Source organism: Malania oleifera, chromosome 2, assembly GCF_029873635.1.
Source record: "Malania oleifera isolate guangnan ecotype guangnan chromosome 2, ASM2987363v1, whole genome shotgun sequence".
Lineage (NCBI taxonomy): Eukaryota > Viridiplantae > Streptophyta > Magnoliopsida > Santalales > Ximeniaceae > Malania > Malania oleifera.
Window position 1 is genome coordinate 71,985,004 of NC_080418.1, and position 16,662 is coordinate 72,001,665.

The window sequence follows — 16,662 nt, forward strand, 5'->3', positions numbered from 1 at the left end:
AACCAAATACTAATGGCGGTGTAATAGAAATCGATATCAACATGGATAAAAGGGCAAAGAAGGTGGTGCAAGAAGCAGGACCCAGTAATGAACATATGATGAAGTAGATTATTGATAGGGGCCTTGAAATAGCGAAAATTCCTATGGTTTAAGGAAAAGGGGATCATGCAAGGCAAAACTCTGATATACCGCGGAGAGAATTAGAAAATAATGGGAATGAAGGCTCAACGGAGAGGAATGAAGGGGAGTGTGAAGAAGTCGGGTGTGATGATGATCCTCGAGTTTCAAATGATGAACCTATATCTCAAGATGAAGTGGATCACGTGGATAGTTTTAAACTGACTAAAGGTGGGGACCAAGGTTTGCATCAGGAGGAATTGGCTCAGGGTTATTCATTCGAGAGCGAGGAAGGTGAAATATCAGTTTTAAGGGGCAAATAAAAAATGTATGAGTCTGATATAGGGCAGGGATGGATTTCTGTAAAAAATTCTGTGAGAAAATCTTAGAGGTTTCTTATCTGACCGCATAAATTAAATTTATGATGGATACAATTCTTTTCTAGAATATTAGGGTGTTGGGCAAGTCTAGAGGCAAGTTAAAGAAGCTAATTAAAAATTTTAATGTTAGGTTGTTTGCTATTTCAGAATAGTTCACGGCTGAGGAATGGATGGTAATGCTAGGTAATTTTCTAAATTATCACCATTTTATATCTAATGAAAATTAGGGTGGTAAATTGTGGCTGTTTTGGAAGGATATAAATGCCTTTGAGGTGATTTCAATCATGACTTAGAAGATTTTCAAGTGGTTTTTTAAGGACAGACAAAGAATTTTGGTGAGTTTTGTCTATGCCAAATGTTCTTATGTTGAAAGAAGAGAGTTATGGCGACAACTGGAGGAGTTCCAATCAAATTTTCCTTGATTGGTCTTGGGTGATTTTAATGTTATTCGAACGGATACCGAAAGAATTGGTGGAAATCCAAGACCACAGTTACCTATGATGGAGTTTAATGATTGCTTACATCATTGTGGTCTCTTTGATTTATCAAACACTGGCTCACGAATGTCGTTGTGCAATGGCCATGAAGGGGTGGCTCGTAGTTGGGCTAAGCTTGATCGTGTCCTGATTAATAATAGTTTTTCCGACCTATATGGTTTTGCTCAATTCAAATATCTGAGTCAGAAATCTTTAGATCATAGTCCTATGGTGGTGTATACAAATACGTCTTTCTCTCGGTATGACCCTACCCTATTTCAATTCTTGAATATGTGGAGCTCACATGATATGTTTTTGTCGTGCATTGAAGATTTCTGGATCAGGAATGACTCGACCTCGGGTCTTTTGAAACTTGCTATTCGCCTTAAGAGAACTAAAGTTGCATTACGTGCATGGAATAAAAATGTCTTTGGGAGAGTGGGAGAAAATTTAAAAGCTCTTGAGGAAAGGATGAAATATTTAGAAAATCAACTGCAAGCAGATTTTTCTAAGGATGTTGAAGTTGATTACTTGAATACTAAGTTGGAGATTTAGGTGTGGGAGAATAGGGAAGCATCTTGCCTAGGGCAAATTGCGAAAAAAAAAAAATGGTTGATTGAGGGGAATAAAAACTCTAAATTCTTCCTTTCAGTTATTAATCAGAAGCTGAATAAGAGTCGTATAAACCGTATGGTTCTGAACAATAGAAGGATATTAAAGGGTGCAGAAGCAATTCATAATGAAGCAACTATTTTTTTTCCAAAATTTTCTTTTAGAGTCTTTAGAGGTTGAACCATGCAATCTCTCCGAATTATTTCAAAGGCAAATTTCAGATGTTGATAATAATTTCCTCTGCGCCGAACCAACAAAAGAAGAAGTTAAAAGAGCGGTGTTCTCTATTCCCAAGAAAGCAGTCCGGGACCAGATGGATTTGACTTGGAATTTTATAAATCTTGCTGGGACATTGTTAAAAAAGATCTCTTGGATGCAACAATGGATTTTTTTCAGGACACTACTCTTTCCAAGTTTTTTTCCTCTTCGTTTATTGTTTTAATTCCGAAGGTGGATAATCCCTCTAGCTTTGATAAATTCCGGCCTATTAGTTTATACTCTGTGGCTTATAAAATTCTTTCTAAGATTATTTTTTTTAGACTAACCGAGGTTGTTGATAAGTTGGTCTCGCATGAACAAGGTGCTTTTATTCCTAGGCGTAGTATTTTTGAAAATATTACACTTGCTCAAGAAATGGTTCAATTTTTGCACAAAAAAATAACCGGAAAATGGTAAAACTCGATATGGCTAAGGCTTATGACAGAGTGAATTAGAATTTTCTTCTGGAGCTTCTTAAGGCTTTTGGTTTCTCTGAGAGGTTTTGCAAGCTCGTAAAAAATTGTGTGCAGTCCCTATGGTTTTCTGTTTTGATGAATAGAACATTTAAAGGGTTTTTTCAATCTATGAGAGGCTTACGGCAAGGAGATCCACTTTCTCCTTATTTATTCATCATAATGGAGGAGGTTTTGATAAGGTTGCTTAGGAAAAACTATGAGACTGGTCGAATTGATCAATTTAATCATCCGATTGGGGCCCCATTGGTTTCGCATTCATTATATGCGAATGATATTCTTATTTTTGCGAATGGTGGGAAGAGGTCAATTAGAAATTTAGTTTACGCTCTGGAAATGCATGAGAAGTGGTCGGGCCAAAAAATCAGTAAGACAAAGTTAGCGTTATTCTTTTCGAAATACATCACTCTTGCTTAGAAGCGTGGTTTATTGAGAATCACGAGTTTTATGGAAGGTAAATTCCCAATTACATATTTGAGTGCGCCTTTAGTGTCTCGAAAATTGTCTTCCAGGACATTGGAGCCTCTTGTGGAGAAGATTAGAAAGAAAATTGTAGGGTGAAAATCTAAGTTGCTCTCATAAGGTGGAAGATTGATTTTATTGAGACATGTGTTGTCTAACATGCCTATTCATTTGATGTCCGTTATTAAGGTTTCGCAGGTCACATATTCTCGCATTAACTCTTTTCTTTCTAATTTTTTATGGGGAGAGGTGAAAGATAAAAGGAAGATTCATTGGAGCTCTTGGAGGAAAATTTGTAAACCTACCTCGGAAGGGGGTCTGGGCCTGAGAGATCTTAAGGAAGTTCAGAAATCTCTTCTCATGAAATTTGCCTTCAGATTGCTCATCTCTAACAATCTATGGACAGGTTTTTTCAGGGTGAAATATTGCGAAAATGATCACTTATTAATAAGGAAGGAGAGACCAAATGACTCTTGGTTTTGGGTATCAATTATGGCCACCATTCCAAAAGTTATGGATAATATTAAAATATTGGTGAGAGGTGGGAACTCTTCTTTTTAATTCGATAGGTGGCTGTCATTAGGCTTGTTATCTGTGAGCTCTGAGGATATTTTGAACAAGAAATTGTGTATTAAGGATTGCTGGCTGAATAATAATTGGAACTCTGATTTAGTACTGGAATTGGTTGGTGCCAATAAAACGAAGGAAATTTTGCACCAGGTGCCAGGGGGTAAAAATGGATAGGACATTTTTGTCTGGAAGTCTGCCCCTGACGGTATTTTTTCTACAAAAACGGCTTGGGAGGTAGTGAGGAGCAGAAGTGATAATTTTGTGTGGAATGATTAGTTTTGACATTCTTTATTGCCTAGAAAAATCTCAATGTGTTTATGGAGAGTCTGGTTTAGATGGTTGGCTGTAATTGATAGGAATCAGGCCAAAAGAATTTCGATGACTTCGGCTTGTGATTACTACATTAAGAGAAGTCAGGAAAACATTGATCATATTCTTTCTTTAGGTAAGGTGGCTTCAGAGGTTTGGCGTCGGGCTAGTGTGGCGTTGGGAATTCCTTTCCAATGATCCATTCCTTGGAAAAATAAAATGGCAAATTGGTTCCACTATGCTAAAAAATCGTCTATTAAAGATATTTTAATCGGGCCGATTTCGTGTTTGATTACGTGGTGCCTTTGGAACCGAAGATGTAAAGCGAGAATGGAAGGAGTTTATCAAAGTGCAGATCAGATGTGGAAAAATGTTCGATTCTGGGTTAGTTTTATTGCTGAGAATACCAATTCTTTTTAAAAATTGAAGAAGTCAAATATTAAGATTTTGAATGAGTTTCAAATTAAGCATCAAGGAGTTTGCGATAGATTTGGAAAAATTATTTCGTGAGTTAAACTTCCAATAGGTTGGATAAAACTTAATTGTGATTGGAGTTATAGGGGCAATCCGGGTACTTCAAGAGGTGGAGGAATTATTTGAGATTGCCATGGCATGGTAAAAGTGGCTTTTTCAAGTTATTTTGGTAATGATACGAATAATAGTGCGGAATTAAAAGCAATCAGGGAAAGAATTCGTTTGTGTAAACGTCTGCATTATTTTAATGTGATTATTGAAAGTGACTTACTAATTGTAGTTGATTGGTTTCGAAAAGATAAATGTACGTTGTGGTATCTTTGAGAATTTTGGGAGGAGCTCGTGGTGGAGATAGAAGGAATGAACGTCATGGTGATACATCAATATAAGGAAGACAATAGTGCGGCTGATTTTCTTACTAAAGAAGGAGAAAAGGGAAATAATGTAATCTATGAAAAACAACACCTTCTAATACGTTATCTGAAAGGAATTATTCAAATGGATATGTGGGGTATTGTTTCCGTTCGTCGTTAGTTCAATTCTAAAGTTTTATTTGGTGTATTTTGTTTTATGTTTGGCTGTGTTTATATTTTTATCTTCTTTATTTCTTCGTTGTTAGTTATGTTTAATTTTGTTTTTCCTAATTTGGTTAGTTGTTAGTGTTGGTTTTTTTTGGGAGGGTTTTTCTGTACTCTCCCTTTTATTTTATCTTGTGACCACGATATTCCTCCATAAAAAATGAGGGTATATTAATAAACAAATTTTATCGGGGTGTAAGATTTCAAGACTTGTTGGCTTACCAAATTTTTATTAAAATGAACCAGATTTCCCCCTTTTGTATCAGGTGGTCCATCTGAATTTAATGCTTATACTAACTTTTTCCCTCAATTGAAATATACTCCTTTTATGATAAAGTTAAGTCTACATTTCAAAAGCCTCAACTTTACTTAGGAGACATTTTTGGTTGTCAGTTTTACACACCTACTTCATAAAGTGTATTAATTTCTGTTTAAATTAAGAGTTTTATTTGAAAAAGAAAAATAAGAAAAATGATAAAGTAATTAATTTTTTATCATATTATTTGTATATATGAAAAATTAGAAACTGTAATAATTAATTTTGTATCATATTTTTTAATACTAAATAATATTAAAAATAAAAATTGTAATAATATGATTAAAAATTAAAAAAATAAATATTAATGATATGTAAAATCAAATTTTTGTTAATTGATTTACAATATTTTTTATTTTTATTTTATATTTTTAATAATTTAAGATAAAGATTAAATTATTAGTTTATTTTAGCCTAACTTAATGAATTTTTCAACACTACTTTTTTGCATTAAAGATGGGGACAATATGTTAAAATTTTGATTTATTGAAAAAATTATTAGGTATACCAGGTGTGTGCATTAGATTCAATATAATTTTACTGTGTCTTTATTTTAACTAAATTATATTGTTATAGATATCTTTTGCGTACACAATGAAATCACACTAAATTTAGTGTATATACCGAATGTACCTAATAATTTCTCTTCTATGTGTGTCTTACCAACAAACTAAGCATGTTAAAGAAAGCCCACTGATCTCAAGATGGCATTAGGAAAAAAATGTTGTTGACCTCTATATTGCACTATAACACAAATAGCACCTGTAGACGTCACCATAACAATTACCCTAAGTTCAAAAGAAAAAAATTTAGAGATTCAAAGCCCAAAATGATTTTTGTATGTGTATGTTTCAAGTGTTTAAAATAATTTCGATTTTAAAATTTATAAAAATTGAATTTTTATTTAATTTTTTAAAATTAATATTCGCAAAAATTTTAAAATTCAAATCTCTATTGTTAACAAGAAAAGTAATCATCAATAATACCCTCAATTTATAATTTATCCTGCACTTACAATTTTTTATAAATTATGGATGTATAAATAATTTAATAAATATTTTTTTCAAAGAAACTCATTTATAATTGTGTGCGCTTATATATATATAAATCTTGCAATCAAAATGTAGTAGAGCACAGGATGCAAATAGTATCAATTAAAATATGAACTTTTAAAAGAATTTTCAAAGAAATTAAAAAAAATGTAAATTTGGGTGTAAACATTCTTAAATTAAATTAAGTGAGATTTGGATCTCCAAAATCAGAAATTTGACATGGTGGATTGGGATTTTCATAATTAGAAAAAAAAAAAAAAATCAAGTGTGCCGAAGAAAGATGAATAAAAAATTGATCTGGCGTCGTATGCAACACTAAGCCGTCGAATCATTTTTAATTTCTTTTACAAATAGATTAAATATTAAAAACCCAATTTTTTTAATTGTCTCCTGATGAGTTTGGATCTGGTCAAAATATCGCATAACATTTGGCTGGCTGAAGATTTTTTCTCAGTCATATTGCTATTGCTGCAAACAACCAACAAAGTCCTTTTCCCCCACTCCAAAAAACATTCGCGTTTTGGTTCGGTTTGCTTCGCTTCGATCTTGGCCAAAACCGATAGGAAGCGAAGCAATTGGGTTTCAAAACTTTAAACCGAATATTTGTACACCAAGGCATATGCTTCTAGCGCTTTCAAATAGCCATGTTTGCCACACCAATATCTACGGAATGACACCAAGTTTGGTGGATGTTAACATGTCGGAAAGCCACCGGAAATAATCATATGAAAAAGATCTCTGAAGAAAACAGAACAAAACCAAAAATAGACAATTCAGCACATGGGGTAACTATGGGAAGACTGCAGTATTACTATTACCATTAGTAGTATCACATGACATGACCATACAAAATATCTGAATGCACGCGATTACAAATGGCTTCCATCCTCGCAGATCAAAAACAGGGCTCGCGATGGACGGACCCGATGGAGAAGGAGATCACAAAACTGTCCCCCTCTCTCCTGGTCCCGCACCAAAATCAAATTCAACTACAACTTGCTAAATAAGACATTTCCAAACAACATCAACAGCAAAAGACACAGCATAAATTAGACACAAATACTTTAGCAGCTTCTGCTACTACCTACGTACCGCAAATGCGAGATACTATTGGTCTACCAGGCATGTGTAGGTATGGAACTGAATTTCCCACTGCTGCGAGGCCAGAAAAATATGCAGCCTTGTGCCAGCAGATGAGATGAGGACCCAAGGAAGATATTCGGACAGAATATGAAAGGGGACCAAAGCCAAAGTGGATTTTTGAAGCTCTGATGTAAAAGCTCCAAAGAAATCACAGGTTGTTTTTTGAAAAATCTGCAACCAGTGAACAGGGTTTCGGGAGAAGTAAAGGTAAGATAAAAAAGGGTCAAAGGATGAAATTTTCCTTGGCAAAGAAGTAGAGGAAAGTGAAAGGGTTTGGAAATCACGGGCTGTTTTTTCTGAATATCTGCAACCCGTTAAAAAAAAAAAAAAAAAAATGAGGGATTTGTTGAAACCTCTTCGACGACCTAGGTTGCGTGTGTGTGTGCATTTGCAAGAAAAACAGAGAGAGAGAGAGAGAGAGAGAGAGAGAGAGAGAGAGAGAGAGAGAGAGAGAGAGAGAGAGAGAGAGAGGGTGAAAAGGGGCAACTACGCTACACCAGTGGCGGAGGTGAATCTTGTGGGTGACCTTTCACTCCTGATCCTTCCAGAAGAAAGGCTTCATAGGACATGAAGTGGAGGAAGAAGCAATACCCAAGTTCTCATCTCGCTTCTGGAAATCGAAATCGTTGAATTCCTGCTGATGGACATTGCCGAAAGGAAGATTCGATGGCAGCAGAAGATTGTTGGCGGTATCCAAATCATCCCAAACAGGACTCCCAGGACCCCAACCGGCCGGAATTGCATTCACCCAAGCCTCTGCCATTTCTCGCCAGGCCAGTTCCGACGCTGTACCCGAATTGCCTTCTCCTGCTCCTGAACCAGCAGCAATTGTCTGAACATCGTCACTAGCTACTGTATTCTCACTCGACCCCATTCCCGAGTCATCATCAGGATGTTCTACTTGAAGAGGGGGCGGCGGTGGAGGCGGCGGAGGGACGGGTTCTGCATTCGATGCCTGCACATTAAGGCCTTCCACAGCATCATGAGGCTGCCTCGAGTATTGGGCTGCCATGGAATTTTCGATGGTACTGGCAGGAGAAGTAGTGGAGCTGGGAGCTCCGTCTTTATTGAGGAAAAGCTCAGGGAAATTGAGTCGAGCATTTTCACCTCGCAACTTGAACGCCTCGCGATCGTAAGCCAAAGCAGCATCCTCGGCAGTGTCAAACGTGCCAAGCCAGAGGCGAGTCCTGTTCCGAGGAAGGCGAATCTCAGCAACCCATTTTCCCCAATGCCGTTGCCTGACTCCTCTGTAAAGCTTGGTCGAGCTCACAGGGGATGCCAGAGGCCTAAACATGGGTCTACCATCAGGTCCCAGCCTGTTCATCATCATCATCCTTCCTCTAGGACTGAGGTTCAGCGCATCACTCCAATACTGGAGAAGCTGCTGCTGTTGCTGCGACGTAGCTGGCTCGCCTCCGGAATACGGTGGGTAACCAACGCTGTAGTGGTGACCAGGAGCAAAAGAAATCATTTGTTGCTGTGGCTGCTGGTTCTGTGCCGGCTGCAACGGTGGCTGGAACAGAGGCAGGGGAGATGTTGTGAATTGGGGAGGCATTTCTAGTGGTTGGGACCCGTCAAAAGCAAAAGGGAATATATGCCTTGAAGATGACATAGATGAAGATGGAGGGGGAACATTAATGGTAGAAGCAGGGCTGTGAGGAACAGAGGGGATAGAGAAAGAAGGCGTTTGATGAGATAAAGAAGCAGAGAATTGTGATGGGTCTTGACGTTCAGGGCTTCGGATCTTCTTGAGGGGTCTGTTTGACAAGGAAGCTTCATCAAAAACTGGCTTCCATTGTCGCCCCTCACAGGTCAAATGAAGATCCTTGCCCCTCTCCATCTCCCACTCCATCTGGTTCATCTTCTGAGTTTCATCAACACCCTTCTTTGATTTGCCACTGTTCTTTGCTGCAGCCATGGATTCATACATGAGGTCGAAATCCCGCCGCCCGCTCTCTCAATCCGAAAACGGAGAAACCCCAGAGTGGAGTATTTACAAGGGATGTAGAGACTCTGAGATGGATCGCCGGAGTTAAAAAAAAAAAAACAAGAAAACAAAAAACAAAACAAACAAAAAGGGGAAACAGCGGGTTGAAAATTGAAGCAAAAGTGTGAAGATCCCGATTGAAGGAAAAAATGACAGAAAATAATAACCCAGATCAGATTTTGGTTCAAAACAAAGAAGGAAGGAGTCTGGATTTGATTTCAATAGCTAATTGGACAAACGAAAGGCAAAATCGAAGAAGAAACGCATCGATTCTTCGGAGAGCCCATCCCAAAATCCCAAAACCCAGAAGGATATTTCCAGAGAGAGCGAGCGGCTGCGAAGCAAACAACAGTAAATCCAAGCGGGTGTTGGTGTGGAAGCGAAAATTTGAAGCAGAACCAGAAGCCAAAAATTAGTGTGTGCGAGGAGAGGGGGGCAGTAAGGGGGTTTATAAGAGGGCAGAAAAAGATTTGAGGGATACAATTGGGTTTGGAGAGAGAAAGTGGGGGGAGACTGGAGAAGTCTCGTGGTTGGTTGGTTCGTTTTGGGTAGGTCCCACACGCTCCTTCTTTCATTTCCGTTGCTTCCACTCTAACCTCCCCCTTCATCTCCATCCCCACTCTCTACAAATTTTCAATTTTGGGATATCACAGGAGGAGAAAATTAAAATCTCGGCTCCACTCCAGGCTCTACAAATTTTGACTCTTGTTCTACGTTGCCCAAGTCTTCAAATAATACATAGATATTTTATTTTTTACTTTCTAATTAAGAAAAATGAGAAAAAATAAAGCACGTGATAAATTAATGTTAGTTTTTTCTAATTTTATTTGAAATTAATTTTTTAAAATTTTATTCTTGATCATATTTAAAATATAGAGAATTTTTCATTTGAAAATTTTTTCCCTTTCTTTTTCTCACAAAACTCCCCATCTAGATAGAGGGTATGAGTGCATTTATTTTGGCATATAAATATATTAATATTTATAGAGGATAAATTAATAATTCAGAAGACCAAAATATTTATAATAAAAAGCCGAAAATAAATAAAAAAGGAGCAAGAGGCAATCCAATCTTATATTGTTTAGTCTCTGTTTGCTTATGAGAAGGTTATACCATATAAATAGACTAATGATTCCTCTCTTGGCTACTCATATCCCCGCCTTTGTTGTGCCAAATATAAACTAAAAGTGCTTAACATGACGTGACCAGCCACCAAAACAAGTACACCCCAAAAGGTTGAACCTAATAGTTTGGGCATGTGACTTTATATTTGAGGTCTTGGATTCAAACCCTTGGCAGGGTTGGCAAGAATATGTGATGGGAGATATACTATAATACTATGCCCTCCAATACAAACTTAGGACTTATTTAGTTTGAAAAATAATTATGCTTCATAATAAGATGAAATAGTGAAAAATTTAGAAATATAGGGTTATAGTTAGTCTTTGTATGTTTGGTATTATTTCATTTAACATGCAATTAGAAAGGAAATGAAATTTAATTGGAAATAGTTATTCCTTACCTATTTTTTGTTATGGACTTGTAAAAGTTTCACATTATTATTTATTTATGATATATATCAATATAATTTTTATATAATTAATTTTAAATAACCCATTATAACTAATTTATTTTTAAGAATAAATATTTTGTGAATCAAGCATGGGATTAGTAGACCTCCAAGTGCCTAGAGAGAGAGAGAGAGAGAGAGAGAGAGATAGAAAAAGCCTAACTTGATAAAATTAATGATAAAAAAATTGCCTAGTATTAATTGACGATTAAGTTTGTGGGCTTCCTCTAATTAAAACATTCTTATCTTTTCATTTGTATCAAATAAAATTATGTTTTTCAACTTGAAGTATAATTTATTTTGTGCGTGAACACATAATTTGTACGTAGACGTGTGCATATGTAAGCGGGTGCTCTTAAAACATCCCTATGTTACACTTAAGCATATATATAAAAGCGCAAAATAAAGGTTTATTTTTGAAACCAAGGAATATCGGGATAGCTGGCTTGAGTTTGGACTTACACCCCTATAAAAGCTTAATTACTTGTTTTTGAGCTCATGCTTAAGTCTAGTAAATATGCACATATTCTGTATATGCACTGATTACGCGTCAAAGTTGCATAATTAGGTATTTGAATGTGTTAATTAAGTATTGCAATTTTACTTAAATGCTTAATTATGTCTAGTATTTTAACATTGAACTGAATTTTCCTATTATTAGTTTTTTTTTTGTTATTCTTTTCTTTACTTTTCTTTGTTTAGAATTTATACCGCTTATTTGCATCATTAGTGTTCTTAGTTTCCTGGCTTTTTTTTTTCTTTCTTGCATTCTATCATGTCTTAGTTGTTTGAAGCATTTGATAATTATGGTACTCATGATTGATGTTGTGGTCTAGGGATGAGTCATATAGATTGTATCGTGTGCATCACAATCATAGTAGTAGTTTTTTAAGTGTTAAGTTGGATTCTAGCTTTGATTCTGGTTCTGAGACTGATTTAAAAAATCCTTTTCCTGCTAATAACATGGCTGAACAAGTTCCTAAGACACTTAATGAAACGACCTGCTAATAAAATAAAATATTTTCCCGTAATTTTAAATTCAATCATTAACCTAAACAGCGGAAGGTTAATCATATAAAATAAAACCACACATAATACAATATCGGAGTGTCAAACCAACCCACAATATACAATCATCACTGTTCTCCTGAAACTACCCTTACTGATACTAAGGGTTTACAAAAACATGCTACCTAAAAATACTCACTCTTAAAAAGGGCAGTACAATAGCAACTCTACCTGCGAGCCTACTCTGCTCGCCTAACTAGTTCACCTGAAAAATAATTCAACACTGAGATGAGCTAATGCTCAGTAAGACAAAACATGCTATTACTAGGGTGTGGCTATTGAACTATAGTTTAGTAAAAATAATCTGATTTAAGAATAATATGAATAATTGAATCCGAAAGTGCTAATATTACATAACGTATAATAAAACAATAAACTGTATAACTGAACATGCCAATCTGTATGAAATTACTTTTCATATTAATACTACTATTTCTGAAAGTTTAATAGTACTCATAATATCTGAGAAATTTTCTTGGATGGTTGCATGTCATGATTTAACCCCTCATGATAGGATTGTACGGCTCGAAGGAGGGACCTATCTTGGCTGGCCGACCAGGGTAAGTCAACTGAACTCCGATAGTCTAATCGCCCCCCTCAATCCATATCAGATGGAGAGCCTATCCCGACGTGGGCATGATCGACCTCATACCACTTATCGTCTGAGTAAAGTTGTTGCACTCTAAACTGAATATTTGTAGCTACGGTACTGTGCTCTGCTGTCTGATTCATCAGGGTCTGATATTATATAGGTAACTAATATCTGTAATATACTGTTTTTACTATGGTTTCTAAAATAACCATAACCCCATAGAATTTATCTGAAATTCTAAATAAACTGACTGAAAATCTGATTTCTGTATAACTGAACTACTATCTGAATATCTGTTTATTAGGGCGTTATGGTACTGATAAACGTGTTATTCTATAATTATTGAAAATGCATATTTCTGAGTATATTGTACGCTAAAAAATTCATCATTCTATAAACATACAAATATCATGGTATTTCTGTTAATAACTATAAACATGGTATTCAAAAATTCTATAAATATAGTACTGTTCTGTTATCAACTCAAGCCACACAAATAAATATTAATATTATTAGCTTCTAAAAATTGTAAATATATATATAATCTGAATAATAATTTGATAAAAACATATAGTTTGTACTAAAATCGTAAAAGGGTTTCCTAACATAGCATATTTCCATTACCTGACTATTGAAAAGCCCCAACTATATACTGGTCCAACACCTATAGGGCTTCCTACTCAACACCCTAAAAACAACGTTTGTCAGAAAAAAAAATATCATTAATTCTTTGTCTCCATCATTTCCTACAACTTCCAGAAGGTCAAAAACTAACTAAAAGACATTACCCTGATTCTGGGAAGAAATTCAACTCGATTCCACTGACGATTCACTTCGGTAAACTTGGAGAGAACTTCGCCAGGAGCATCATGGTGACCTCAGATCGTCGATTCGGCGACTGACTGGGCCGAAATCGAAGAGAGATGGAAGACAGACCGTAAGAGAGAGAGAAAGAGAGAGAGAGGGGAAGTTTTTCGTTGGATTTCTGCGATTAAACCAAGTTTAGGGCTATTTATACTGTGGCCTTCGTCGACGAGCCATGTCATCTCGTCGATGAGTCTAATAGGAAATTCGTCGACGAACTCTCCCCTTCGTCGATGAAATTCAAAATCGCCCAAACCTTCTCTCGGTATTTTCTCGTCGACGAAACATGCCCTCGTCGACGAGACCCTCTCGTACCCTCGTCGATGAATCCCCTGTGTTTGTCAATGAGGCCATTAGAAAATTCCTTGGGTTATTATATCCAAAATGCAATATCGTCGACGAACGCAAAGTGTTTGTCAACGAAGTCTGCTGCCTCCTTCTGTTACTATTTCCATTTCCTTCTCTCTTTATTATTTAAATATCATTATGCTTCGGGTCGTTACACTTAAGGATTATTTGTAGCTTACACGAACCACACAATCATCTTGCATTGTAATTCCTGAGAATGCACAAAACTTTAACATTAAGCATGACATGATTATTATGATACCTCAATTTAATGAGATGAAGTCTGAAAATTCATATAAGAATTTAATTGATTTTGAGCTTGCATGTGCTATATTCATGAATATGGTTGTGACTAATGAGACAATTAGATTGCATCTTTTTCCTTTTTCATTGAAAGACAAGGCTAAGACGTGGTTTAATTCTTTTAGGCTTAACTTTATTGCTAGATGGGCTGACATGCAAAAAGAATTTCTGCATAAATTTTTTCCATTACAGAGAACTCAATCTTTGCAGGAATAGATAAGTTAATTCATGTAAAGAGTTGATGAGACATTTCATTTAAGCTGTGAGAGATTTAAAGCGCTGGTTAACATATGTCCTCATCACGAGTTTGAATCGTGGCGACTTGTTAATTATTTCTACACTACCTTAACTCCTGAATCAAAGTAGTTCGTCCATGTAATATGTTCAAGAGATTTCTTCAACAAGGAGTCTGAATACGCACTGGGATTTCTTGATTATTTAGTTAAAAATACTCAACAGTGGAATACTAGGATTGACAGAAAGCCATTTGCAATTCAGCCATTAAGAGCAATACATGGTGGAGGGCAATATGAACTCAAGGATGACATTGATGTTTAGGCATGTTTGACTACAATCACTAGAAGATTAGATGCTATAGAGATAGAAAAAGTGAAGGCAGTGAATAAAGCTCAAAAAATTTGTGCTTTGTGAGCTGACACTAGTCATAAAATGATGTATTGTTATGTTTTTCCGATATATCAGGAGAGTAGTGTAGAGCAGTCTTAGAATGTAAGCTGGGTGGATTGACCTCAGATTCCACCGATCTCAAATACTTACACTCTATCATGACGGAATCACTCGAATTTTTTATAGAGAAATAATCAAAGGGCAATCAAGCCAGCTAGTTGCACCCACTCAGGGAACTTTTCAGTAGTACCTAGTGGCTCAATATTAGCAGCCTTTTTCAACCTTCAAAGAAGTCACCAGATGATATAGTTGCTCAGATGGCTGCCACCTTTCAGCAATTCATGGCAAGCCAAAGTATGAACAACACTCATAATTCTCAAGCCATCAATCAAATTAGAGGCATGCTGAGTAAAATGATGACTACTCTGAACACTTTGGAGAAAGGTAAATTTCCACCTCAAACTTGACAGGAATGGTGTATTCCCAAAGGGGGGGGGGAGTGAATTGGGTATTTAAAAGCTTCCTAGGTTAAATTCAAATTACAAACAATATTTTTCAACCTAGGGTATTTCTAAGCAATTTCAAACCCCCCAAATAATCAAGTATGTAAATATTTAAAGCACATATTACATTCTCAACAAATTAAATATTTGCATACAAACACCACATCATATCTTATTTAAACTTTGAAGCATGTATGTATGTAAAATGATTAACCAATGAATGCAAGCATACACGTGAAACATATCTCATTTGAGTTAAATGTATGTAAGTAGGATAATTGCAACAATAAAAGAACAAGCATACACGTGTGAAATTTAAAGTATGGAAAATAAATGTGTGTGTGTGTGTGTGTGTGTGTGTGTGTGAGAGAGAGAGAGAGAGAGAGAGAGAGAGAGAGAGAGAGAGAGAATATTTGTTATCGAGGTTTGGCCAATCTTGCCTATGTCCCCACCTTAAGCTAGCAACTCAAGGATTCACTATATGCTCACTTTAACTGGGCAAAGCGGCGCCACTTACACTCTTCCTCAGGGGCGGAGACTCCCCAGCTCAATTACGATGCTAAGCCACAACTAGTACTCCTTACGAGGTGGAGTCACCTCAGATCAATTACAAGGCTAAGCCACAACCAATCCTCCTTACGAGGGGGGAGACACCTCGGTTCACTTTTCAAGCTGAACCAAGTCGTACAAACTTTACCAAGATGGTGCACCTCCTAGCTCACCTAACTAGGTTCGAGCCAAACCAGGACTCCTTATAGGGAGAGTCTCTCACTTTAGGGCATACCTGGAATACAATAGATAATAAATAAAATTTGCATACAAATAAATGCCTCTACAAAAGCATAGGCGTACACAACGCAGCACTAAATGCACTCTCGTATAATATAAAGTATGCTTAGTAGAGTAAGAGTATTTTTCTCAAAAATAATATTTGCAATCTTTGAAAAAATGACGTATATGATAAAATGTCTCAAAGATTTAAACCCAAATATATTATTCTCCAAAAAAATATTTTTCAATAAAAAGATAGGAAAACCTAAGGTTTTTCTTTCAAGGCCTTTCTGCAAACAATGACAATGATAATCTTTGAGTACAAAATATATGAATATGTGCTCAAAGATTTAGATAAAATAAATGATTTCTTCCACAAAGATTTTAGCAATAAATGATGCAAGGAGAAATTTTATATTTTTGCTCACAAGAATGTTTGCAACAAGAAGAGCTTTGGAATCTTGCAATGGAGGTGCTCAAAGATTTAAAAGCCACAAGAGGTTTCTCCAAAAATATTTATCAAGAAAAATAAGTGGAGAAACCACAAGCTTCACTCTCTAAAAAATGATTTTCAAAATAAAGATTTGAGTGAGAGTAAAAACTATGAATGATAAAAATAAATGCTCAAAAATAAAATGTTCTCTTCTAAAAAGATTTTTCAAATGAATAAAAGGAAAGAGAGTAGGAGAGCGTATAATAGAAATTTTCCCCAACAAAAGATTTTTGCAATAAAATGAGTTTGGGGGAACTTTGATTAAAAAATTGCCCAAAATATTTGAGAGGAATTTTTGGCTAATCAAAGTTACTAA

The 16,662-nt window shown here is 35.9% G+C and overlaps 1 protein-coding gene across 2 annotated transcripts; it reads right to left on the bottom strand.

Annotated features, from left to right (window-relative positions):
- Positions 1 to 6,451: 6,451 nt before the first annotated feature.
- Positions 6,452 to 9,719, bottom strand: LOC131148792 (ethylene-responsive transcription factor ERF053-like). Of its 2 annotated transcripts, XM_058098716.1 has the most exons (2): positions 7,812 to 9,630; positions 6,452 to 6,815 (listed from the first exon to the last, which is right to left on the bottom strand). In XM_058098716.1, the coding sequence occupies exons 1-2, from the start codon at positions 9,148 to 9,150 to the stop codon at positions 6,799 to 6,801; spliced, it is 1,356 nt and encodes a 451-aa protein (XP_057954699.1). In that variant the 5' UTR covers positions 9,151 to 9,630; the 3' UTR covers positions 6,452 to 6,798. The 2 variants fall into 2 exon arrangements, with proteins under 2 accessions (XP_057954699.1, XP_057954698.1); XM_058098715.1 differs by lacking the exon at positions 6,452 to 6,815 and having other exon boundaries at positions 6,859 to 9,719.
- Positions 9,720 to 16,662: the final 6,943 nt, after the last annotated feature.